This window comes from Ursus arctos, unplaced genomic scaffold (genome assembly GCF_023065955.2).
Source record: "Ursus arctos isolate Adak ecotype North America unplaced genomic scaffold, UrsArc2.0 scaffold_14, whole genome shotgun sequence".
Classification (NCBI taxonomy): domain Eukaryota; kingdom Metazoa; phylum Chordata; class Mammalia; order Carnivora; family Ursidae; genus Ursus; species Ursus arctos.
Genome location: NW_026622808.1, coordinates 28,283,750 through 28,308,898, shown reverse-complemented (window position 1 = coordinate 28,308,898; position 25,149 = coordinate 28,283,750). Strand labels below are relative to the sequence as shown.

The 25,149-nt window shown below is 53.4% G+C and overlaps 2 protein-coding genes and 1 long non-coding RNA gene across 5 annotated transcripts; 2 read left to right on the top strand and 1 right to left on the bottom strand.

The window, feature by feature from the left end:
* Positions 1-428: 428 nt before the first annotated feature.
* Positions 429-8,667, bottom strand: KXD1 (KxDL motif containing 1). 2 transcript variants are annotated; one of them, XR_006409772.3, is made up of 6 exons: positions 8,541-8,658; positions 5,593-5,714; positions 4,445-4,597; positions 2,751-2,797; positions 1,490-1,790; positions 429-1,063 (listed from the first exon to the last, which is right to left on the bottom strand). XR_006409772.3 is itself a non-coding variant. In XM_026500550.4 (5 exons), exons 2-5 carry the CDS (start codon positions 5,691-5,693, stop codon positions 1,561-1,563), a joined length of 531 nt encoding a protein of 176 aa, XP_026356335.1. In that variant the 5' UTR covers positions 5,694-5,714; positions 8,541-8,667; the 3' UTR covers positions 429-1,560. The 2 variants fall into 2 exon arrangements, 1 of the variants encoding a protein (XP_026356335.1); XM_026500550.4 differs by having other exon boundaries at positions 429-1,790; positions 8,541-8,667.
* On the top strand, positions 2,371-4,261 carry LOC130543607 (uncharacterized). The gene is made up of 2 exons (XR_008959079.1): positions 2,371-2,682; positions 4,078-4,261. It is a non-coding gene; the product is annotated as an uncharacterized LOC130543607 (long non-coding RNA).
* Positions 8,668-14,652: 5,985 nt separating the features above from the next.
* On the top strand, positions 14,653-24,523 carry FKBP8 (FKBP prolyl isomerase 8). Of its 2 annotated transcripts, none has more exons than XM_026500548.3 (9): positions 14,653-14,737; positions 16,132-16,487; positions 19,281-19,450; positions 19,652-19,740; positions 20,023-20,240; positions 20,876-21,048; positions 22,826-22,903; positions 23,420-23,551; positions 23,992-24,523. In XM_026500548.3, exons 2-9 carry the CDS (start codon positions 16,157-16,159, stop codon positions 24,076-24,078), a joined length of 1,278 nt encoding a protein of 425 aa, XP_026356333.2. In that variant the 5' UTR covers positions 14,653-14,737; positions 16,132-16,156; the 3' UTR covers positions 24,079-24,523. The 2 variants fall into 2 exon arrangements, with proteins under 2 accessions (XP_026356333.2, XP_026356334.2); XM_026500549.4 differs by having other exon boundaries at positions 20,020-20,240.
* The last annotated feature ends 626 nt before the right edge of the window (positions 24,524-25,149 follow it).

Sequence of the window (25,149 nt, the reverse complement as noted above, 5' to 3'; positions counted from 1 at the left end):
TAGAGACCATTTGTGCTAAAGCGAAGGAATGAAGCAGGGGGTCAGCGCGTCCAGGACTCAGGGGTCAGGACAGGGAATGTAGGAGGAGGCGCAGGGGTGGGACGTGCGAGACTCTTGGGAGCCACCTAACACCAGGAGTCAGTTATTTGAAAACTTTCTGGACTCTGTGCGTGGATGAATTTCAAGGCGGTGCTTACCAGGGCAGTGAGGGCAGGTGGAGCTGGGGCACTCAAGAAAATGGAGTGCGACCCAGGGTGTTTTGGGCTAAGGAGGGCTTTAGTTAGGACAAGGGAGTCTTGTGGATAGCTAAAAAGTGCAGGAGCGGGAAGGGTGGGGACTGAGAAGTTACTTATGGGTTTGGCAGCGTAGCTCTTTATTTCCTTGAACGCTTACCAGCGCCCCCTATTGACAGGCAAAAGCACACACTCTTGGGTCTAGGAAGATGCCTTTAATAACAATTTCTAAATGCTTAAAAGGTGAGGAAATTCTACAGTGTCTATTGAGGGATGGGACCCAGCCTGGCTCCCTGAGGAGTCCATCGTGAGGCAGATCTGGAGAAGTTATTCATAGAGGTAAGGGAACAGTGTTGTAAGCAGTGGGAAGAGCATGTGTGAGTACATAGGTGGTGACAGGAACTTGGATTATTATGGTTGCTACCACTGGAGACTCCCACCAAGAGCAACCACATCTCTTTCTAGCTCAGTGGTGCCTGGCCGTCCATACCCCTCCTGTCTCACATCCTGCACTTGTTCCCCGTATGGCCTACTGGGCCCAAGGATGGAAGGAAGCCACTGCTAAGTACACCCTTCCCTTTTTAGTAACAGAGTCTTTTTATTGATAACTTCCCAATAGCATCTGTAAACATCGGGTACAAAAATATTCCGTTTAACTCTGTTTTCCAAGGTGGCTCAGCTTGCTCCGTGGAGGCCCTGGGAGAGGCCTGCTGGGCCTTCAGGGTTCACACCTCTGGTCAGAGAAACACAGGCCTTATCAGGCTTGCAGCTGAATGGCCAGCCTCCACCTTGAGCCTTCTACAATTGTCTCAGAAACCTCCTTGAGATACCTATTGGAGACAGTATTCGATACTTTTGTTGGAAGAAGGGACAGGGAGACCAGAATTAGTAGGTGCAGGGACGGGCTGGGGTGAACTCAGACAAGACAGTGCTGGTCCACTTTGAGGAGGTCTCAACCGGGGCACTGGGGCAGGGGCTATCTGGCTCTGGTCTCTGGGAGCCTTTAAATGTCGTTTAGAGCAGACCGCAAGCTTGGCTCTGGAAAAGCTCCTTTATGCCCACCCCAACAACTCCAGCTGAGCTGGTCACCCCCTGGCCTGGCAGAGGGGTCTGCAGAAGACAGATGTTCTCAGTGCAGAAGAAGTAGGAATGACAGACCCCCTAGGAATTCCACACCCCAGAGGGAGCCAAGTCCCCCCAGGAGCCCTGGGTGACAGAACAGGGTGGCGAAGCTGCTGATCTCCAAGCAGGATTACCTGCTGCCATCTCAGACACCGGGGGAGTGCTGCCACTGCCCTGAGACCCCTCGGGGCTCCAGGGAGTAGTGTTACTCGCCCGGTGTCTCCTCATCATCTGTCTGGCTTCGACCATTGATGGCAGGGGAGCTGGACCGGACATGGGAGAGGTCCTCGAAGCCGGGGCTGAGGGAGGGTGAGATGGTGTCAGGGCTGGTGTCACAGGAGCCCGTGCTCTGTTCCGAGGTGGCAATGGTGGTTGTGGTGCTGGGTGGGATGGGGTCTTCATCCTCATCCTCCAGGAGGGATGCTTCTGGGATGTCTGGGGGATGGAGGCGAGGAGTTGGCTTAGTCACCATGGTGGGCACCGTGATGAAGGATTACCTGGCCAATGACCCCTGACAGCTCCCCTGCCACCCCATGGGGCAAATGTGGCCCAATTTATAGAGGAGGAAACTGAGGCCCAGGCAGGTGAGAGGTTTTCCTTCAAGGTGCGGTCAGGACCTGGCTTCTCTGGGGTCAAGCCAACATGGGCCCTTGGGGTGAGCCTGGGCCTGATTCTGCTCTCTTGACTGTGTTGCTGGGCCAGGCCTCTCACCACCCTTGCCTCGATATTCTGCTCTATAAACCAGGCCTGATGACAGCATTGCCTTTTTTTTTTTTTTTTTTTTTTTAAGTAAGCCCTATGTTCAACGTGGGGCTTGAATTCACAACCCCAAGATCAAGAGTTGCATGCTCTACTGACTGAGCCAGCCAGGCTCCCTGACAGCACTGCCTTTGTGCCTATGGTTATTAGCAGCCTTGGGGACGGGGGGAGATATTGGCCCATTTGGCAGAGGGGGCAAACTGAGGCTTGGCATGGGGGATGCTACACTTCCTCTGAGAAGTCACTGCTCCTTTGGGCTACAGTTTCCCCCTGTATGAAATGGGATACTCACAGCCCCCACTTCATGGGTGGTTAGAGGTAAGAGCCTGGCTCATAGGGCTATGTTACATCCACTTGGGCAAGGGCTGTCATCGTTCTTATCCACATTCCCCTGTGTAACCTCCCCCCAGGAAGGGGTCCTGGTCGCAGCACCTGCTCTGCAAGTTGCCAACACCAGCCAAGCACCTCCGCCCCTGCCCCCTGCTCCAGGTCTCTCTGGATCTACTGCCCACCAGGGCCTGGGCTCAGTGTCAGCCCCTACGGTGACCTTCTAGAAGCCAGGCCTGGGGTAAGGGCACTGGCATCTGCGGGTGCAGAGGCCAGGCATGGGGCACAGGAGCCCTGGGTGACACTTACGGCTGAAGGCCTCCGGGTGCTGCCTGGCCAGCTTCCCTTTCAGCGTCCTGCAGGGGAAGGGAAGGCATACAGGGCTGAACCTGCCAAGCAGACAGGCTGGGCCTGGTGCACGCCAGGAACCCTTGCTGCCAGCTCCAGGTGGGTGGGGGATGAGAACCCCCCCCCCCCACATACTGTTTGTCACTCTCTGCTCCCAGGCTGGAGGGAGGCCCATGTGCTCAGCCCTGCAGACCTCTCAACCCTAGGGCAGGTGGCAGCCCCCCGCTGTCACAGAGCTTGTGCATGTCCTCGGTGCTGCGTCTGGCTGGGCCCTCTACCCGCCATGCCCTTCTTAGGTCTAACCCTCCTCTGCCCAGATAACCTTCCAGGAAGCTTCCTCACCCCCTCCTCGGCAGTCACTCCTCTGGGTGACTTGTCCCAGCCTGTCCCCCATCAGGGGGATGAGGGTGGCTGTGTGGGGCCAGGAGTGGCTACCCACACCCCAAATACTGAGTGCTTGGGCCAGAGGAATAACCTGGGGCTAGGGAGTCAGGGGAGTCAGAGTCTGCTTGACAGAGGGGGTCAAGGCTATGTGAGAAGGAGGTACTTGGGTGGGGTTTTGAAGGTTGAATAGGAGTTTGCTAGATGGCTCAAACAGCAGGTAGAGTTCTGCAGGGCAAGGGAACAACACACGCAAAGGTCATGGAACAGGAAGGACTCAGCATGATGAGTCTGTAGGGCACAGTCATTTTGTAGGGCTGGTTTGTAGGAATGTTAAACTGACGTTCACAGAGAAAAGCCTGCTTCATTTTTAACCAGCTATTTTTCCTCTTTTTCCCCAAAGTCATGAAGTTATGTTTACAAAGAATGAAAAGGGGGTCTTTGGGGTGGAGTCTCATCATTGATTGTGGCCAGACAGTCCCGTTCCCCCCCCGCCCCCGAAGTACCACCACTGCTGGGTCCCCACCCACGGGGCAACGGAGCAGAAACAACAATCTTCTTCCTGCACAGATACGCACAAAGGGTGCCAACGCTTGGGGTTCCTGCTCACCCCAACACCACGCCTGGGCAACCAGCCCGATGAGACGCCCCAGAAAATACGAGCTTTTATAAAGGATTTAATTGGCCTGTCTCATGATTTCTGCTCCTGAGTCTGCCAGTGGGTGCGGCCGCCCCCAGGGCCAAGGAAGTGGCTCCGTCAGCGGGAAGGACGGCCACAGCTCTGGCTCCTTCTAGGCCCGGGCACGTGGCCATGCTCGGTAGCGGTGGCACTGACGCAGGCTCTGGGCGCTGCATGGAGCGTTCTGTGTGCTCGGGGTTTGAGCATCATTTTTCTCTGTCCTCACAGAAAACAGCTCAGAAGGGGACCCACGAAACCCAGCAATCTCATCCGCCTCTTGAGAGAACACCTGGGCTGGGGACTGGAGGACCAGAGGCTTGCCTCACCCTGGCCGCACTTGCCTGCCTTTTGCACGATGCATCTGGTGCTATGCTGCATTTTTGAAAAGATAAATAAAGCTTAAATTCAGAAACTTCAAGATGTTTTATCCCAAAGTTCGGATCTTCTCAGATGCTAAGTGAGCATTGAAGCCTCATAAAATGAATGGGCTGAATCTCCCCCATTGCTGTTATGGGGAATGGATGGTCCTTATTGAAGAGGGGAGGAACCTGAAACTCAGAGGGGGAGGCAGAGGCGGGAGGAGCTGAGGACCCACCTGATCCTGCGGAAGATACTATCCAGGTCCCGCTTCATCTCCACCAGGGTCCTCGTGTGGTGCAGGAAGCGCTCACTCATTTGCTGCAGGCGGGCGCTCGACAGGTTGTTGAAATTCAGCAGCATCTCGTTGGTCTTCTCAAAGCGGTCCAGCCTGGCAGCAGAGAGAAGGCACCAGCCCTACAAACCAGCCCTACAAAATGACTGTGCCCTACAGGCTCATCATGCTGAGTCCTTCCTGTTCCATGACCTTTGCGTGTGTTGTTCCCTTGCCCTGCAGAACTCTACCTGCTGTTTGAGCCATCTAGCAAACTCCTATTCAACCTTCAAAACCCCACCCAAATACATCCTTCTCACATAGCCTTGACCCCCTCCGTCAAGCAGACTCTGACTCCCCTGACTCTCTAGCCCCAGGTTATTCCTCTGGCCCAGTTCTGGCACCATGGGGCCCAGGAAGGTCTGTGTCTGGTTTTGTCTCCCTTCACTGTGGGAGTTCACCAGGCCAAGCCTAAATCTGACCCAGACAAACCCAGCATCCCTGTCACAGGCTGAGAGAAATGGAAGGGTGTCAGGTCTGTGCTGTGTCATAAATGGAAGGAAGAGCTTTGTCTTAAATACACAAAAATCAAGCCACAGGAGGCTGTGCTTCCATCCCAAGATTGTGTAAGACTTTCTCCCCCACAGAGCAGGTTGGAATTAGGGTGAGGCTGTGGCAGTCACAGTGCCAAGCCCCAAGGAGGGCAAAGGCTGTTGACGGGCCCTCCAAAAGACCATGGGTACTCTCCAGAGACAGCCTAGGCTCTGAGAGACCAGGCTCCTAATGGAGACTAGCTCATTGGCTTCCTTAAATCCCCTCCTGCAGCCCCTTCCTTTCCCAACTCCCCACCCCAGGCCCTGGGATAGGAGCTGCCGCGGCCCCTGCCAAGCCATCCGCAGCTGCAAAACCATCCCAAAGCCCTGCTTCCTGTGCCAAGGCCTCGCCTCCAGGCCAGGAAGGAATTTACTTTGGAGCCAGCCGGCAGATTTGCTCATTTCCTTCATTTTATCACCAGTGTGGGCCCAGGGTAAGGGCGGGCAGGGCAAGAATGCTGGCCGGCGGGTGGATTCCTTCCCACGCCTGGGGGCCCACAGCCCCTGGCCACCACTCACATGTTTTTCTGAGCCAGGATGATAGCGTTGACGTCGTCTGTGTTCACCATGCTCAGGATGCGGCTGCAGAAGACCCTCGAGGCCGAGTCCGGGGGGTCCATCTCTTCCTCCTCCTCCGCTGCCTGAGAACAGGCAGGAAGAAAGTCTTCAGTCTACGCCAGGCAGTGGGGTAGGTGGGGCAGAAAGGAGGGGTGGGAAGCCTGGGCCCTGTGACCATAACTCGGTCATACCGCCTGAGCCTCAGCTTTGTCATTCTGAGAATTCAGGGGTGTTGGGAGGACGTATCTATAAATTGCACCCAAGCACATCAGAATCCCATCACCCACCTCTGTGGCCCTCACTCTCCATGGGCCCAAGGCCATGGCCACCTTCCACCTGCACAGATCTGCCAGCCTCCTCCCACATCCCCCTGACTTTGCTTGTCCCATCCCAGGGCTTTTGCAGCTGCTGTCCCCATATGCATGACTGCCCCCTCAAATCATCACCACCTCCAATATTTTCTCCCCCAAGAGGTCTTTGATGACTACCCCCTACTCCAGTCACATTTAGCAATTTGTTTTTTCATTGGCTCATTTTTTTCCTGAAATTATCTTAGTTATCAGTTGACCGTTTGTTTTTTTTTTTTTAGACTTATTTATCTTAGCGAGTGTGCGTACACACATGCAAGTGGTGGGGAGGGGCAGAGAGAGAGGGAAAAGGAGAGAATCTCCAGCAGACTCCCTGCTGAGTGCAGAGCCTGACCCCGGGCTCGATCAAACGACCCCAAGATCATGACCGGAACTGAAACCAAGAGTTGAACTTAACTGACTGAGCCACCCAGGCGCCCCCATCAGTTGACCTTTTTGCCTGTCGCTCCGAAAGCAATGTCAGCTCCAAGAGAACAGAAGCACATCTCTGCCTCCAGAGCCCAGCCCAGAACCTGGCTCATAGCAAGAGATCACCAGAACTTAGCTTGGCGGCTTTCAGACTCAGCTCTGACAGCAGACTTTTATTAGCAAATTAAAGCCAAGAATTTCAGTCAGGCTGTGGGCCCCAGCAACCTACATGGCTCTGTGGCTAGGCAGATGACCATGATGGAGGGTGGGGGCCACAGGTTCAGCACTCACCCTCCAGGGGCTGGGGGTGGCGGTGTCAGGCAAAACTCGGAATCTTGACATAGCTTGGCTCTGGGGTCCACATATCTAACTCCCGATACAAAGGTCCAGCTGCAATTGGTTGCGATTCACATGCAGGACCAGGAAGGGCTTTCAGAACCCACTTGATCCACCCTCCTCTTTATTGAGCACTTACTGCATGCTACCAAACCACTGTTTGGTACACACAACTGTTATCCTTAATTACGAATTAGGAAACTAAGACTCAGAAACTGAGAACTGGACCATTGCCACATAGCGAGTAAACCTGAGTCATGACTCAAATGCCCACAGTCTGCAGGATCCACAAAGGTGTAAATGTGAACAGATGTTCAGTGCCCACCTATGCCAGAACAGCTGTTTCTTACAACTGACTTCTGCCAGACTTCTGAATTTTTCCAGAAAAAAAAAACCCAGAAACGTGGATGGATGGATGGATGGATGGATGGATGGATGTGTGTGAGTGTGTGTGTGTGTGTGTGTGTGTGTGTGTGAGAGAGAGAGAGAGAGAGAGAGAGAGAGAGAGAGAGAAATCGCCTCATTTACAAATGTTAGCCATGAATATTTTTCTCCCCGCAAAGCATGGAGGCCAAGAGTTATTTGTTTGCAGCCCCTATGTGCCTTCTGGAAATAAACTGCCACACCTGGTGAAGTTCCCCCCCACCTAGTAATCACTATGTTTATTGAATTCCTACTATGTGCCAGGTACCAACACCCACAGTATCCACATTTCCAAAGAAGCCTGATCATGCATAGGACACCTGGGCAGAGTTCCGTGGCAGGAAGCCCCACAGCTACTGCTTGGCAGGTGCAAGATTTGGACCTGTGGAAAACAGCTCTGCTTCCAAGTAGGGCTCTTTCCTGTCTCTGGCTCCCAGATGTGAGGGCTGAGGGATTCAAGAAACACTCTCCACCCATCTGCCTTTGTCAGGAAGACTTTCCTAACAGCTAGTCTGGCCCACATCCAAGGTGGAAACGACCCAGCAAGGGCTCTGGTCCCTGCTCCAAATATAGTTATGAGGGAAACACGCAGAAAAGGAGGCTGTGTGACCTTGGGAGAGTCCCCTCACCTCCCTGAATCAGTTTTCTCATCCAGAAAATGAGAATAACGAAGAACCAGAATCTTACAGCACTGTCTGTGGGGACTGAAACCAATAGTGATAAGGAGCTGGGCTCGGAGCAGGCTGTTTCACCACGGGGAGTATAAAGTCCAAGGGTGGAGCCGGGGAACAAGCATTTTAGCAAGGGGCTCCCTGGTACTTCCAAGAACAGGAGCAAACACATGTACAGCACTTCATTTAATCCCCAATCATCCCTATGAGGCAAACACTATTATCTCCAAAGGCAACTAAGGCTCCCAGGGGTGGGCTCAGTTACCCAAGGTCACACGACAAGGCGGAGACGCCATGATTCCACTCAGTTATTTAACAGAATTTAATTTGGCTGCCCAAGCTCAGCAAAACCCGCGAGTTAGGTGGGACTCTTATACCCCCTCACGCCCCGCCCCTGCAAAGCGGGGAAACTGAGGCCCAAAGAGGGCAAAGCCCAGGTCCGGGTGACACTGCACAGCCTGAACACAAGCGGCCCCCGCTCCCGCGCCCCGGATCCGGAACCGGCCCGTGGCGCCACCGGCGCATACATTGCGCGGTCGGGGAAACTGAGGCCTGTACGCAGGAGGGGTGCCCAGATGTGGCCAGCGGCGCGCCCCACCCCGCGACAGCCCGGGGGCCGCGCCCGACCCGGCCCGGCTCCCCAGCGGCCCCGACGTCCCCAGCCCCACCCAAAACTCGGCCCCGGCGTCGGTGGCAGCAGCACCTGCACATCTGGCGGCCTTGCTCGCGCTTCCGGGATGGCGCCCGAGCCCCCCCGACGTCACCACGCACCATGCGTGCGACCGCGCGTGTAGGCGACGTGCTCGGGGCCGATCTGCGTGTTAGGAGGCGCGGCAGGAAGGGGTGGGGCTTAGGTGCAGCTCCCGTTCGCGAGTGCATCACAACGAATAGCCAATCAAGCAGTCCCTCTCGCGCTTGCGTGGTTTCCAAGGCCGCCAGAGGCCTGACAGCCCGGAAGGGGGTGGGGGACTCTAAAAGCCATCCTACTTAGTAGGTGGTTAGGACCGAGGTGCGGCAGCGGCAGGTACTCCCTCAAGGTCATGCAGTGCTCAAGTGGCCAGTGGTACCCAGCGCCAGGCATCCTGGTTGGTAATCAGATTTATCCAGTTCAAAAATCCTGCTCCGCTTTTGGTGACCTATCTCTGGTCCAGGATCCCATCCAGGAAGGATCCCATGTTACGTTTAGTCATGTCTCCGTAGTCTCCACTGGGTGACAGTTCCTCGGTCTTTCCTAATCTTGTATGACCTGTAGTACTTTTGAACAGTGCTGGTTTTGTAGACCACTCATCAGTATGGGTTTGTCCAATGTTTCCTCAGGATTAGACTGAAGTTTCTCACTTTGGGCAGGAATCCCATGGAAGTGACTTTGTGTCCTTCTCAATACGTCATATCTGGAGTCACAGGATATTGATGTGTCTCATTACTGGTGATGTTGACTTTGGTTACTTGCTTAAGGCAGTGTCTGCCAGTTTCTCAACTGTTAACTTACTCTTTTCCCCTTTGCAATAAGTATCTTATGGGGAGGATACCTTAAGAGACCATGTAAATAACCTAGCTTTTTTTTAAAAAAGATTTTATTTATTTATTTGACAGAGAGCCAGAGAGTACAAGCAGGGTGTGGGGAGGAGATGGCAGAGGGAGAAGGATAAGCAGGCTCCTCGCAGAGCAGGGAGCCTGATGTGGGGCTCCATCCCAGGACCCTGGGATCGTGACCTGAGCCAAAGGCAGACCCTTAACTGACTGAGCCACCCAGGAGCCCTGATTTTTTTTTTAAACATATTTTCACCCACTAGTTTTAGCATCCATCCATGGCTCTTGCCAGCAAAAATTACTATGGTGATTTTCTATTAATTAGTTATTAATTGGAATTCTATTGTCAACAAGAACTGTCCATTCTTCTCTAGTTTTGCATTTATTCAGGTATATATAACACTATGAACTCATGTGTATTTATTTTACTTTGCAGGTTACAATAATTTCTTTTTTTCTCTTTTTTTTATGTAGGCTTCTTGCCCAACATGGGACTTGAACTCATGATCTGAGATCAAGCGTCACACGCTCTACAGACTGAGCCAGCCAGGCGCCCCTACAATTAATTCATTACTTACTTTGCTGCCCCTTTAGGTTAGCTTCTGTGTTCTTTTAATATGTCTCCGTCTTGGGGCACCTGAGTGGCTCAGTCAGTTAAGTGTCCGACTCTTGATTTCGGCTCAGGTTGTGATCTCAGGGTCAGGGGATCGGACTCTGTGCTCAGTGGGGAGTCTGCTTGAGATTCTCTCTCTCCCTTTCCCTCTGTTCATCCCCCTCAAGTAAAAAATATATATTAAAAAAATATGTCTCCATCTTTCTCTGAGTACTTCCTTACTTTTAGCACTACATGATGTTCCAAACTTGGTTTGGAATATCCCTGGAATCAGCCATTTCTCCAAGGCACCTGGTTCCTTTTCTTGGAGAATGGTATTGAGAAACCAAGATCTGTGTGCTGGGTGTCCTCACTGCTACTGGGGTATCATTGTTCAGAGACCTTCTCAGCAATAAGAGTTAGAAAATACACGTGTGCATACTAACCAATACATACACATGTATATTTACTTCTATATGTGTTCTCTTTTATCTGTCCTGAAAACCATGAGTTCATAATGATACAAAGATGCACTTTAAGGGGCGCATGGGTGGCACAGTCGTTAAGCGTCTGCCTTTGGCTCAGGGCATGATCCCAGCATTCTGGGATCGAGCCCCGCATCAGGCTCCTCCGCTGGGAGCCTGCTTCTTCCTCTCCCACTCCCCCTGCTTGTGTTCCCTCTCTCGCTGGCTGTCTCTATCTCTGTCGAATAAATAAATAAAATCTTAAAAAAAAAAAGATGCACTTTAAGTGAGAGCATTCAAGTTAAATGTATGAATGAAACAGGGCAAATAGTACTTGCTCAATAAATGTTAGCAATCAATTATTGTTAGTTATTGAGGTCTTATGATGTCTATATGTTATATATTATGCACCTAATTTTTCCAGGTCTCAGTTTACTAACTACGAGTGATCACAGAATCTGCCTCTTAAGGTTATTGAGAGCTTGGAAATACACACATGCCCTTGGGTACATGGAAGACTATGAGTCCTGAAATTGGACATATCTGAGTTATATTTTTTTAAAGATTTTATTTATTTGACAGAAAGACAGCGAGTGAGAGAGGGAACACAAGCAGGGGGAGTGGGAGAGGAAGAAGCAGGCTCCCAGTGGAGGAGCCTGATGCGGGGCTCAATCTCAGGACTCCGGGATCACACCCTGAGCGACTGAGCCACCCAGGCACCCCAGACATAGCTGAGTTCTAATTCCAGCTCTGTCACATTCTAGCTGAGTGGACTTGGGCAAATGGCTTAACCTTATAAAAGCATACAAATTAATTCCTTACAATAAGGCTTGGCCCACTATAAGCCCTCCATAAACTAAGGGTAAAGTTTTATTACTCCCATATTCTGCTGCCTTTATTCATTGAAAAGTTAATGAGGACCAGGATTCTTATACATTTAGTTCAACAGTTTTAAAAATTGTTCAGTAAACCCTCTAGGTGCTTTCTCTGGGTGTGGCCCGTATTCTGGGGATCCAGAGAGTAGTTGGTCCCTGCCTAGCCCTGGAGGATGAAAGGAGACAGGGTCTGACATAGACAGTTCCAGTACCAAAGAGAACAATGCAGGGCTATAGAAAGGAGAGACACAAGCCTGGAGGAAACTGAAGAGTGGGGTATGAGGACTCATTTGGGGTCAAGGAAGTACATCTGGATGGTACATCTGGATGGGGTTTTGAGATAGGATTAGGAGTTTTCTCGGTGCTGACAATCATTCAGGACTGAGAGAATAACAGGAGCAAAGGCAGGATGGTGGGAACGCCCATAGCATGCATTTGATTTCTGTAAGAATCTGTGAGCCAGGCAGCAGCCAGTGCTGAGGGAAGAACCTGGGTGGGGGATGCTCGGAATCATGGCTCTTGTCTGCAGACTGCAGCAGAAGAGGCCCAGGCTGGAAAAACCAAGCTTTTCAAAGGGTCCCTCGGGCTCTGTTGGAAGCCAGGAAACATTTATGAGGGTCCTGGAAGGGGTGGGGCTACAAGTTAAGGCTAAAAGGGACTAGATTGGCCCCAAATGTTTTGTGCAGAGTGGAGTAGAGACAAGAAAATATTTTTCTCCTTTGTGCGCTCAAGGGAGAGGGTGAAAAGTGATGGGAACACTCAGACCAGTGGTGGGGACATTGTTGAAGGGAGGCCTAAGTTTGGGAACTGGAAGCAGCTCTCTGCCACTTTTTTAGTTTTATTTCCTATTTAGTGCTTATCACAGCTGCAATTAGAGTCTTATCTGAATCACTGTGCAATATCCAGTTCCCTAGGTGAAATGAAAGTTCAATAGGGAAGAGACCTGACCTATATTGTTTTTCATCACTGTGACCTTGAACAAGGCAATTACATTATTTGTGCCTCGGTTTCCCCATCTGTAAGATGAGGATAGTCTTGCCAAAAAACATGCATCCGATCCTAAAGAAGGCAAGAAAAGGGAGAGAAAAGGAGCACAGAGCAGGTGAGTCAGAAAAAAAACACACAGGAAGTAAAATTTAAGCCCAAATAGGTCCATAATCATATTAAATGTAAATAGGCCAAATGCCCCAGCTTAAAGACAAAGATGGGCAGACTAGATCAGAAAGCAAAACCCGATTCTGTGGTGCTTACAAGAGACACACATACAACATAAGGATACAGAAAGGTGGAAGGTAAAGGTTGCAAAAGTATGGTGCATTTAAAAAATAAGCCAAAAGATGGGGCGCCTGGGTAGCGCAGTCGTTAAGCGCCTGCCTTCGGCTCAGGGCGTGATCCCGGCGTTCCGGGATCGAGTCCCACATCAGGCTCCTCCGCTGGGAGCCTGCTTCTTCCTCTCTCACTCCCCCTGCTGTGTTCCCTCTCTCGCTGGCTGTCTCTCTGTCACATAAATAAATAAAAATCTTAAAAAAAAAAAAAGCCAAAAGAAAAAAAAATGAGCCAAAAGTGAACACGTGCCATCTTAATATCAGACAAAGTCCACTCCAAGGCAAGAAACATTGAAATAAAGAGGAGTACATCATAACAACAAAAAGTTCAGTTCACCAGGAAACTATGACAATTGCAATACCGTGCAGTCAATGGCATGGCCTCCAAACTGCAGAGCATTTGTCTCATATGGCTGACGCGAGGATTAAATACATGTGAAGTGTTTGCCTGCACCTGTGATGTCTGAGTGTCAGCCATTACTATTACTGTTGCAATAGTTGCTGTTATCAGTTTATACTTAACTTTGTTGTTTACTTATTAGTATCATTATTGTTTATTACAGTTCTTCCTGCCCTTATAATAGAGGTGGGGCTGGATGGTTAAGAGACTCCACTGTGCAGATAAAAACACTGAGGTTCAGAGATGAAGAGGGAGTAGTCCAAGTCCTTCAGAACCAGCACTGGCCCAGGGTTTATTTGATGTTCTTTCCCAAGAAATTTCTCACATATCTTCACCACCCTGGCACCTCTCTGGCTGGCTAGCCTGCCCTCCTTCCAACCACAATGATTTCCCTGAATTCCCTCCACCTCCTCTCCTTCTATGCCAGTCACTGTGTAGGCCCCTGTGCTAAAACAATGACAAACAACAGACCCTTCCCAGACTATGGGGTTTTTCCAATCTAGTGGGCAAGGCAGAGGTAAGTCACATAATGGTACAGACATACAATCATGATGAAATGAAGGTTCATCATGTTGAGAGGATAGCCTTGGGGAGGTCAGGGAGAGCTTCCTGTAGGAGATGACCTTGGAAGGAGCGCCAATCTGATGACTTAATTACCTCCAAAGCCAGTTACCTCCTCCAGTGTTAGCTACCTCCAATAGCTATTCATTCATTCATTCATTCATTCATTCATTCATTCATTCAAACTCCCATAACACAGGTGCTAGGCACCATTCAAGGATGCAGGGGGGACAAAACAGGCAAAATTCCTTCCAGGATGGAGTAGAGAGGGATAAAGGGAGGGAAGCAAAAGAATGAACGAGATCATTCTGTAAATGGGTAACTCCTGGGAAGGAAACAAAATAGAAGGAAGAGTAAGCGTCCCCCCCTTTTCAAAACAAGATCCGTAAAAACCCGTCTAATCTAAGCTGCCACCTTCTTCTGAGGTCATGGGTAATTTATCATTCTCTAGCAGAGGGTGCAGGGAGGAGAAACTCCTTCCAGCAGCCCTGCTTGCCAGCCGCTCACCTAACCATTAATTGAGTTTCTTCTATATGCAAAAGGCAACCTTTCGGGGATTGGACAGACCACGCGAGGGGTTCTGTGTGCCCTTGGGTGATCGCTCCCCCTCGAGACCTTGGGTCCATATCTGTAATTAGAGCTTACGGGTGGGTTATCCAGCAGTCCCAGAGCTGCACTGACGGTCAAGTCTGAGCTCCTTAAGGAAATACCTTTTAGGGCTGTCCTCCCAACAGCCCCCCCCCCACCCCCCTGCCAAGGTGAGAATGCGTGGATGGGAGTGTTTAACCCCATTTCGCAGATGAGCAAGATGAAGCTCAGACTGGAACGGTGAGTCCCTCTAGGCAGCGCGGCGCCGATTGGCGAAGAGACTCCAGTCCGGAGACCCCGCCCCCGCCCCCGCCCCCGCTTCTGGTGGCGCTTCAGCCTCTGCCCCTTTAAGAACACCCCGCGGAAACAAGCAGGAAGGGGGTGGTGCTTGCTCCCGAGACGGATGTGTGCACGGACCAATGGGTGCTGCAGTCGCAGCAGCGGCGGCCAATGGGAGCGGTGGGGGCGGGGCCAGGTTCCCGAGCCTAGTTCCCGAGGCGCGGCGGCCGCGGCTGGGGGCGGGGAGGGGGGCGCAGGACCCCAGACTGGGGTCCCGGAGTCGGAGGCACGTGTCCCGGCGCGCCGACGGGGTTGCGCCCGCTGGGGGCGCTGCCCAGGCCTGGGCTGGTCTGGGTGCCGGGGCGACGGGGGCTGGGGCCGATGGGCGGGGCCAAGCGCCGCGCGGGGGGGAGGCGAGCCGGGGGGCGCGGAGGGTCGGAGTGCTAGAGGGGGCGCGGCTGAGTGCGGGCGGCCGGGGGTGGAAACCGAGGGGACTGAGGGGAGTGGGTGGGGGCGGTGCTGGCAGAGAAGTGCAGGGCCGGGGGCCCCGAGGGGTGCCGGGGGTCGGGGGCCCAGACTGGTGGCGTCAAACAGGCATGAGGCGTTGGGGACCTGGGTGGGAGGTTGACGGAGAGCCAGGTCCGGGCGGGGGGATGTCTGGAGGGCGTAGGGTGTTATGCGGTCGGGAGAGGAGCGTCTGGGGACATCAGGGTGTTTACGGGTCGGCTGAGCGGCTGTGGGGGGAGCTGGCCTGGGCTGGGGGCGGTGGTTGGGGGCGGGGGGAGGGCGAGTTATGCGGGCGCAGGGGATTGTGGGGGTGGGGGCTGGGAGGGTCTCAGAAAATGGGGCCGGAGCCCGGAAGGAGCAGGCAGGTGAGGGTTAGGGAGGAGATGCTGTGGGTTAGAATGAAGGCTGGGCTCTATCACCTCCGAGCTTGGGGCCTGGGGGAGGGGGCAGTTGTTCATAGCCAGAGGAGGAGGCTGTAGAATGCCGTGGGGGTCTTGACCACTCCTGTAAAGGAGGCTACTTTGAGAGAGTGGTCTGGAGGCTTGAGGAGAGGAGAAAGCTCCCAGGGAAGGGTTTGGGCCAGGGTCCTTGGTGTTGGGGGAGTGGTATTAGATTCAGGGTTTGGAAAGAAAAGGCTTGGGGTTTCTAGTGGCAACCCTTAGGAGAAGGGGCTGCTGGTGGTAGGGAGTCCTGGTAAAGACACAGTCCCTTTGGGCTCTAAATATAGATTTCCTGAGCCTTCAGGCCCCCTAAAAAAAAAATCCCAGCACCCCGTCTGGGCATTTAATCAGATAAAGCCCCAGGTTCAAATTCTATCCCTGCAGTTGCCTTGCTCTGTGACCTTGGGCAAATAAATAGCTTTGCCCCTCTGGGCCTCAGTTTCCTTTTCTGCAAAATATGGGGGTGGGGGATGTTTCCTACTTCTCTGGGTATTTGTAAAAACTAAAAAAAATAATTAGCTGTAATAACAGCTAACATTGCTTGAGACTGATTGATGCCCAGGGTTTGATGTGTGGATCAAGCCCGGGTTGGTCTTTACCCACTGTCTAGATGAGGAAACTAAGGCCTGGAGCCCCTAAGTCACACAGCAGGTGATTGGCAGTGTGGTGAATGGATGCAGAGGAGAATTTGAGGGGCTGGGTGGGATTCTTACCCATCCATTCCCCCCACCAGGGCCAATTCCCATCCCCCCAGCAGCATGGCATCCTGTGCTGAGCCCTCTGCCTCCGGGCCTGAGCCCACTGCCCCACCACCTGCTGGGGTCCCACCACTTGAGGACTTCGAGGTGCTGGATGGGGTGGAAGACGCAGAGGGCGAGGAGGAGGAGGAGGAGGAGGAGGAGGAGGAGGAGGAGGAGGAGGAAGAGGAAGAAGAAGAAGACCTGAGTGAGCTGCCACCACTTGAAGACGTGGGGCAGCCTCCACTGGAGGAGGCTGAGCAGCCTGGGGCCCTGGCCCGAGAGTTCCTGGCCGCCATGGCGCCTGAGCCCGAGCCCGCCCCGGCCCCGGATGAGTGGCTGGACATCCTGGGTAAGGAGCAGGGGTGGCTTGGGTTGACCCACACGGCCTGGACCGCTGAGGTTCAGGAATGACCTTGGCCTAGGCCCCCTCTTCTCCCTTGAGCCTCATTTCCCCCCTCTCTGCCATGAAGTAGGTTGGAAGTAAAACATGTAGCCACGGTGATCGCCCGCCACAGGCAGCTGGTTGAGACACTTCATATTTAAAAACCTCTTTCATTGTCACATGCTCGCATACACACACGCACACGCACGCACGTTGTGTTATATCCCTGTTTCCCAGAGCTGCTAAGAGCAGCTCAGAGAGGCTAAGTCGCCTGCCCAGGGCCACGCAGCCGGTACGCCAGGTGCTGGCAGCTCCCAACCCCCCACTGCTGGTTTTTTTTTGGCATTTGTCTGACAAGTGCCTGTGTCCTGAAAAATGTGTCCAGGGGTCAGATAGATCTGGAGAACATCCCATTTTGTTCAGTCCTCTGTCTGGCTTATAGCATGAATTAGCATTGCAGCTGCTCAGAGAAGTCCTACCAGAAAAACTAGGGAAACCCACACACGTGCCCCACCATGTACCCCATGATAGCGACTCCAGAAACTAGAGGAACATATTGGTACTGGTACTGATATCTAGTATATTAAATAACGTTAGTATCCGCTAATAAATATGGTAGTGAAACGTTAATCAGATCACGGATACTGATTTTAAAGCAATAGTATCAAATAATCCTGATTTGATAATGCAAAATTGTTACTATTATCATCTCTACTGCTGATAGAAATGTTACTTCTAAAAATAACACCAGGTTGGGCCACCTGGGTGGCTCAGTCGGTGAAGCATCTGCCTTCAGCTCAGGTCATGATCTCAGGGTCCTGGGATCGAGTCCCACATCGGGCTCTCTGCTTGGTGGGGAGTCTGCTTCTCCCTCTCCATCCTCCCCTCTCCCAGCTCATGCTCTCTCACGTTCTCTCTCGTTCTCTTTCAAATACATAAAATATTAAAAAAAAAATAAAAATAACACCAGGTAATATTTACTGAGCAAGCATTGGGTCTGTGCCAGGCCCACACGTCATATTTTAGCCTCACAGCAACCCTGTGATGTAATTCTTACCATATCCCCATCTTTTTTTAAAAAGATTTTATTTATTTATTTGAGAGAGAGAGCGTGCACGCATGAGAGGGGAGAGGGTCAGAGGGAGAAGCAGATGCAGGGCTTGATCCCAGGACTCCAGGATCATGACCCAAGCCCAAGGCAGATGCTTAACCAACTGAGCCACCCAGGTGCCCCACCATATACCCATCTTACAGATGTGGGAACTGAGGTTCAAAGAAGTGGAGGTGTTTGCCCAACAGACGCCTTCTTGGCTATATTAGAATTTGGGAAGCTCTTCTTTACTGATATTAAGAGCTGCCCTGCTCTTACCTCTGAGCACGAACCTGACTGTCCATTTATATTTGAGCTAGCCGCTTTCTGAGGTCAGAATTTGGGCTTCTGTACAAGGAAACTGAGGCCTTGAGAGGGTACATGATTTGCCCAGAGTCCGCCGTGATGAGAGGCAGTGCCTGGTTGTAACCCTACCAGCACATCCACCATTGGTGCCCAGAAACTTAGAGACACAGGGATTCTTAGGGATCCACTAGATCAGAGGTTCTGAGACTGGATGTGGGGCATGTACAAGTTGGGGAACAGTACAGAAATTTGGAATATTCTAGAATATTACAGAATATTAATAGATATTTCCCTGTCCCTCACCTTTAGTCAAAGGTCTATTTTAGTCAAACGTCTATTCAAATATTATGGAATCCAGGTAAATGTCAGGAATATGGGTAACTGCAGATATCAGTCTGATGGGCCTCACAGGTGTAAGCCCTCAATTGCCTCAGTGGTGGTCGTGGGATGACAGTGGCTGTCTTTGTTGTGGGGGTTCCTTGAATGGATTCATGAGGGTGTTGGGCCTCATGGCTGTTCAGTAACTATTCCCCATGACCATTTGGCCATTCCTGTGATTGCTTGGGGCTTGGAGGAAAACATGGGCTGTGGGCCCATCAGGGGCACTGTTGCTTATAGGCCCTTTGGCTGCTAAACTTTGAAATGTAGTGATGTGGTGCTTTGGTAGGGACACACTCATGGTGTCACAGACACTCTGCTAACCAAGCAGACTGCTCACTGGGTGACACCAGGGGTCTCCCTGATGATCCCGTTTCATGGCTGGGTAAATCAAGGCCTAAATGTTGAAGGGCTGGATTGGAACATGGAGAGGGAGTGGAGGGTGGCTCCAGAGTCTCTTTCCTGGACATCCCTCCCAGCCTGATTCTGCTGAGCAGGATGACTTTTCTCAGCTCTTTGCCCTGGCTGAGTCTTAATTTTCTTTTCTTTTTCCTTTTTTTTTTTTTTTAGATTTTATTTATTTATTTGTCAGAGAGGGCGGTGTGCGCACAGGCAAGGGCAGTGGCAGGCAGAGGGAGAAGCAAGCTCCCTGCTGAGCAAGAAGCCCAATGTGGGGCTCGATCCCAGGACCCCAGGATCATGACCTGAGCCGAAGACAGACGCTTAACTGGCTGAGCCACTCAGGCGCCCCGAGTCTTAATTTTCTTAAGATAGTGGTCAGATGGGCCATTATCGTTACCCCTCAAATTGATTCTTTCATGCCTAGTGTCCAGCCAGGGACAGTCCCGGGTGCATGGGATCATTTACTCAGTAAGTGGCAGAGCAGCTGTTTGAGGCTCAGCTGGGTGCTGGGAGAGGGGTGCTCGAGAAGCAGGCACCCATCTCACCTGCCTGGTGACAGGCTGCTTGTCCCTGGTCCCCGGCAGGGAACGGGCTGTTACGGAAGAAGACGCTGGTCCCGGGCCCACCCGGCTCAAGCCGCCCAGCTAAAGGCCAGGTAGTCACTGTGCAGCTGCAGACCTCGCTGGAGAATGGCACTCGGGTGCAGGAAGAGCCAGAGCTGGTGTTCACCCTGGGCGACTGTGATGTCATCCAGGTGGGAGGGGGCGAGGGGCCTGGCAGCCGGCCTGGGCCAAGTGGAGGAGGCCGGTTGGGATGGAAGGGAAGTGGTGGTGGCTGGAGGGCAGGGGCTGGGCTGGGGGGTGGGGGGGTGGCGGGTGGTGGTATGGTCAGGGTGGGCATGGCATTGCTACGGTGTACCTGAGCCTGCCTGACCCTCTTGCCCCCACATACCCAGGCCCTGGATCTCAGCGTTCCGCTCATGGATGTGGGGGAGACTGCTATGGTCACTGCTGATTCCAAGTACTGCTATGGCCCCCAGGGCAGGTGAGAACCTGTTACCAGCAGGGTCCCCATGGGGAACCCCTTTGCTTACCAATTTTATAGAAAAAGAAACTGAGACTTAGGGAGGAGACATCACTCACCAAGTCAGGTAGCCCATGAGTGGCTAGTTACTTCCCTTTCGTTTTACTGAGGAGGGGGTGACGGTGGGGCCAGCTCCCAAGTCTTGAGCCCTTTCCCCCTGCTCCCTAGCCAACCCAGTGTGTCTGGGGTTCATTCATGGTGGCCGCTGGGTCTGAGTGCTGCTCTTGCCCCATCCCCCAGCAGGAGCCCATACATCCCCCCACACGCGGCCCTGTGCCTGGAGGTGACCCTGAAGACTGCCGTGGATGGGCCTGACCTGGAAATGCTCACAGGGCAGGAGCGTGTGGCTCTGGCCAACCGGAAGCGGGAGTGTGGCAATGCCCACTACCAGCGGGCCGACTTCGTGTTGGCTGCCAATTCCTACGACCTCGCCATCAAGGCCATCACCTCTAGCGCCAAAGGTGACTGCCAAGTCAAATCCTGCCACCCCCTCCAAAGGCATCCACTGGTGCCAGAAACATCAAGCCACAGAGGGACTCAGACTCAGAATGTTCTAGAATATTCCAGAATATGGATAGATGTTCAACTATTCCTAACCTTTAGACTAGAGTCCACCGTAGAGTTTTGATACGTCCCTGATCAACGAAATGTTAACAGAACACGGGTAGATGTTGGAATGTGGGTGACCGTAGACCATGTCAATCCGTGTGCCCTGTGGTTTTAGCCTTCACATTGCTTAGGCTCCATCTGACTGCTTAGGAGTGCCCTGAGGATGGGCTGGTCTTGGCCCATGTTAGAGATAGGGAAACTGAGACCAGAGAGGCTTGAGGTCCTCTGAGGAATAGATGGTAGAGGCCCTGCCCCTTGGAAATCAGAGCCCCTCTCTCCAGTCTCTTGGGACTGGGGAACTCAGAGGCCCTCCCCACCCAGTCTCCTGGGCCACCAGGTGCAGAGGGAGTGGGCCTTGGCCTGGGTCACACAGTGTGTGGGGCGCCTCTCCCTAGGGTAGAAGGCAGCCGGCGCTGCACAGATGGGCGGCTGTGGGGGGCTGGTGGCGTGGTAACCACTGCCGCAGTTGAGCGCCATCCCCCCACAGTTGACATGACGTTCGAGGAGGAGGAGCAGCTCCTGCAGCTGAAGGTGAAATGTCTGAACAACCTGGCAGCCTCACAGCTGAAGCTGGACCACTACCGCGCAGCGCTGCGCTCCTGCAGCCTCGTGCTGGAGCACCAGCCCGACAACATCAAGGCGCTCTTCCGCAAGGGCAAGGTGAGCTGCGGGCTGCGGGTGGACGCGCCACAGGCCATGGGCAGATGGGCGTAAGCTGCAGGTGGGCAGGCTGATTCCCCCCACCCGGAGCATTGGGGCTGGTTCCAAACTCTGGATTTGAGACAGGCACAGGTATCAACCAGCCAAGCTCTCTGGGGTACAGGTGGGGAAACTGAGTCCCAGACAGGTGCTGGGGTGTGGTCTGGATCATAGCAATTCATTGAGGCCAGACTTGAACCCTAGGTCTTAGGTTTTCTCTTACCCCTGACACTGCTCTGTGGTCCTTCGGTGACTGCTCCTTGCGTGTAATTCTCCATGGTTCACATGTCTCTTGGAGTAAAAAGCCAAGTCCTCATTGCAGCCCATGGGGCTCTGAGCCATATGGTCCTCCCGCCATCGCCTTCCACCTCTCTTCTTCCTTCTCTCCAGCCTACTCAGCTTCACTGCTTACTGCCCAGGTCAGGGCTGATCCCACCCTAGTAACTTTGCACAGGCTCTGCCCTCTGCCTGAGACGTTCACACCCCAGATCTCCCCATGGGTCCCTCTTTCACCTCCTTCAGGTCTTTGCTCTGATGTCACCTCCTCAGGAAGCTCTCCCTGCCACGCCCACCTGACCCCCTGCCTTGTCTTCATGTTTTCCATGTTGCCGTCGGCACAGGCAGGTGTCATCGTGGCTGTTATGTCCCTTACTAGAAGCTGGAGATTTTGTCTGTTTGACTCACTGGTAAATTTCTAGCCCTGCAAACAGGGCCAGGTACACAGTGGGTGCCCAGTAAGTGCTGTGGAATGTAGGGATGAATTTGGCCTGTGTAGACTTGACCATAATTGCTTTTGTCCCCATCTCGGTTCATCCCCACCTTCGTGTGTGTGTGTGTGTGTGTGTGTGCGCGTGTGTGAGTGTGTAAGGGGAAGAGGTTCAACACCTTTTAGTAGCAAACTGAAGAAATTGAGACACAAGCAAATGGTGGGTCTCCTAGCCTGTTTATGAGAGGCATGAGCAGGGCCTCCCTCCAAGCAGCATTTTTTTAAGCACTTGTGTGTAGGGTTCTGTGTAGAAACGTGGGACAAAGATGCTGTCTCTATTTTTTCAGGGGTCTACAATCCTCTTGGGGACAGTGGGATTGTCTGCTCATGTAGCCTCACACATGTATATTTGCTGGTTGTAGGTGACAGAAACCTATTCAAACAGATTCAAGCAAGAGGAGGAATGAATAACTTGTGGAATTGCTAAGTACAGGGTGTTGGCTTCAGGCATGGCTGGATCCAGGCGTTAGCAATGTTGTAGGGTTGCTGTGCCTGTCTGCTGTGGGTTTTCCCCTCAGGGTGACCAAGATGCTTCTCCCTGCCCGCTTAAAAGTTCAAGGCTTCCATTCTCCCCACTTAGTATCTAGTCTCTCAGTGACACCAGCATAGTTCAGGTGGATCTTATCGGCTGGCTTGGAATCATTCACTGTCGTCACAGCTTTGCAAAAGCTCAGTGGCTTCTTGAGTCAGCTAGGGTGGCAAGGGAGGAGGTGAGGACAGCACCCAGGTTTCCTGCAAAGGCTGAGACAGACATGCTGGGGAGGAAGCAGATTGGATTGACACTGAGCCTAGTGGGGTGTTTATGTAGTCTGAGGGCTCGGGAATGGTATAAGGGTGGCTGGATCCCTGGGGTGATTGTTGGTGATAGATTTGGGATTAGTCGGGGTGGTCAGGAGCCTGGCAGGGCTGGGCCTTTTGAAGAAGATCATGGTGTATTGTGGTTCCAGTGATGCCATCCACTTCCTCTCCCAGGTGCTGGCCCAGCAAGGGGAGTACAGTGAGGCCATCCCTATTCTGAGGGCAGCCCTGAAGCTGGAACCTTCCAACAAGGTAAGCAGAAAGGGGGCAACCTTGGGACTTGCCCTGCCAGCCTGTCTGGGAAGTCATCCTGTGGTCTTCATCTTGTCCTTCTTGCTGTGGCCCTCCCTGTGGTGTTCCAGCCTGGGCAGTGACAGGGAGGGGGTGGGTGGCTGAAGAACCCCAGCCAGCTTGCTGAGACCCTTGTAACCCCTGCGGAGATAGTCTGGGCTCAGCCCTCCCCTGCAGGGATCCCAGAGGCCAAGGGTGCCACCAATGTCGCCAGTGTCAGCGTCCTCAGCTTTTTTACCAAAATCTTCCTCTCTCCTGGCCACCTTGCGCTCTGCCCCATCCACTGTTTACCTAGGGGGATAGAGATGGCAGCCCCCACTTTGCTGATGCCCCAAGAGGGGCAGATGGAACTTTCATGTCCCAGTGGTCTTAGCCCCAAAGTGACCAGGGGCCCAGAAAGGCAGAGCTTCAGAAACAATGGTCAGGTTGGCTGCTGCTGCTTGTGTTCTTAGCCCAACTGACACCCACCTTTTGCAGACGATCCACGCAGAGCTTTCCAAACTGGTGAAGAAGCATGCGGCCCAGAGGAGCACAGAGACCGCCCTGTACCGGAAAATGCTGGGCAACCCCAGCCGGCTGCCTGCCAAGTGTCCTGGCAAGGGTGCCTGGGTGAGCTGGGGCTGGCAGGCACGGGGATGCTCCCAGAGGAGGGGTAGGGGGTAAGGGCGGGGGACGCCATCCGGAAGGAGCTTCTTCGTTTTGCAAGCATTGATGTCCTTGTCAGCTGGGCTGTGTTGGACCATGTTGGGGACACACAGAAGCCTCAGCCCTGTGCAGCCAGGGCTAGAGCGGAAGAGGAACACAACTTGGAGGGCTCCGGGTGGGGAATGGTAATGGTAGCTCTTCCAGAGGGGAAGGGGAGGCGTTCTAGAACAGGGGGACACTTGCCTTGAGTTTTGATGTATGAGTAGGAGTTTGCCAGAAGGTGGGAAAGGCATTGTCAGGCAGTGGTTTCCTGGGAGGCCTGTTTGGGCCATGTTGGTAGCTGAAGCCCAGGGTATCAGTCTTGACCGCCCTCCAGCCTTCTCTTCCCTCCCCTTTATCCACAGTCCATCCCCTGGAAGTGGCTGTTTGGGGCGACTGCTGTTGCCCTGGGGGGCGTGGCTCTCTCTGTGGTCATCGCTGCCAGGAACTGACCACCCAGGTGGCCACCACCCCCTCGCACACCACGGACCCCGCCCCGCGCTCCCTAACTTCCCCAGGCTCCCTGTCCACTGCCCTGTCTGATCTAGCCCCCTCCTCTGGGGCGGGAGCAGTGAGGTGTGGGGGCCACGTGGCCCCAGTGAGCCAGGAGGGACTATGGCCCTATAGGAGGAAAGTGAGGCAGGGCCCGGGTTCCATGTCCAGCCCGGAGGGAGGGGGCCCTCATTCCTCCAGACCCAATTCCCATTCCCACCCCCACCCCCTTGGGTTAGGTCTCAACAGAGGCCAGCCTCAGTTTCTCTTTCCCAACAGGCCTGGGGGCAGCCCTTCCCCAACCCAGTCCCTGTCCAAGCGTCATCCCCCGCCCACACCGCCTGCTGCCCTCTGTCCAGGTTCTCCCTCCCACCCCTCCAGTGAAATAAAGCCTCCTACCCCGCACTCTACTGGCTCCAGTACCTTCTTCCACTGTCACTTGGGGCTGGGCCAGAGACAGCCTGTGTCACATCCAGGGTCATGCAGTACTAGAACGGGGGGTGTCTCCTCTCAGGCCACGGCAGACCTGCTTTACAAAGGGGACAAGAGAGGCCTGGAGAAGTGGGGCGATGAGTTCAGGGTGCTCAGCTGGGCTCTGTGGGAGTTCACACCCAGTTTTGCTGGGTACTCCACTTCTCTTGTCTCTGTTGCCCCATCTGAAAATGGGGATCCTGACAGGATCTAACTGGGGACAGTGCTGAGACGTCAGCAACCACAGGGGGCTGGCTGTGCGGCAAGCAAGCAGCCCCATGTCTGGGTAACAGCACAGCCAGTGCAAAGGCCTTGGAGCAGGACTGAGCCCGGTGCATTCAAGGCTGAGAAGAGCGTGTGGTCAGCAGAACTGGACCCTGTGGGGCCTCAGGGACTATGGGGAAGGGTTAGGGTTGATTCTAGGAGCTCCTCTTGATCTCCTTTAGTTTTCCCCCCAACCTGGGGCTGTAGGAGCTTCTCCCTTAAATGCTGCCCACCGTCAGAGCCAGAACAGGCAGAGCCAGTGGTCAGGCCTCTGTCAGCACAGCACCTGAGACCCT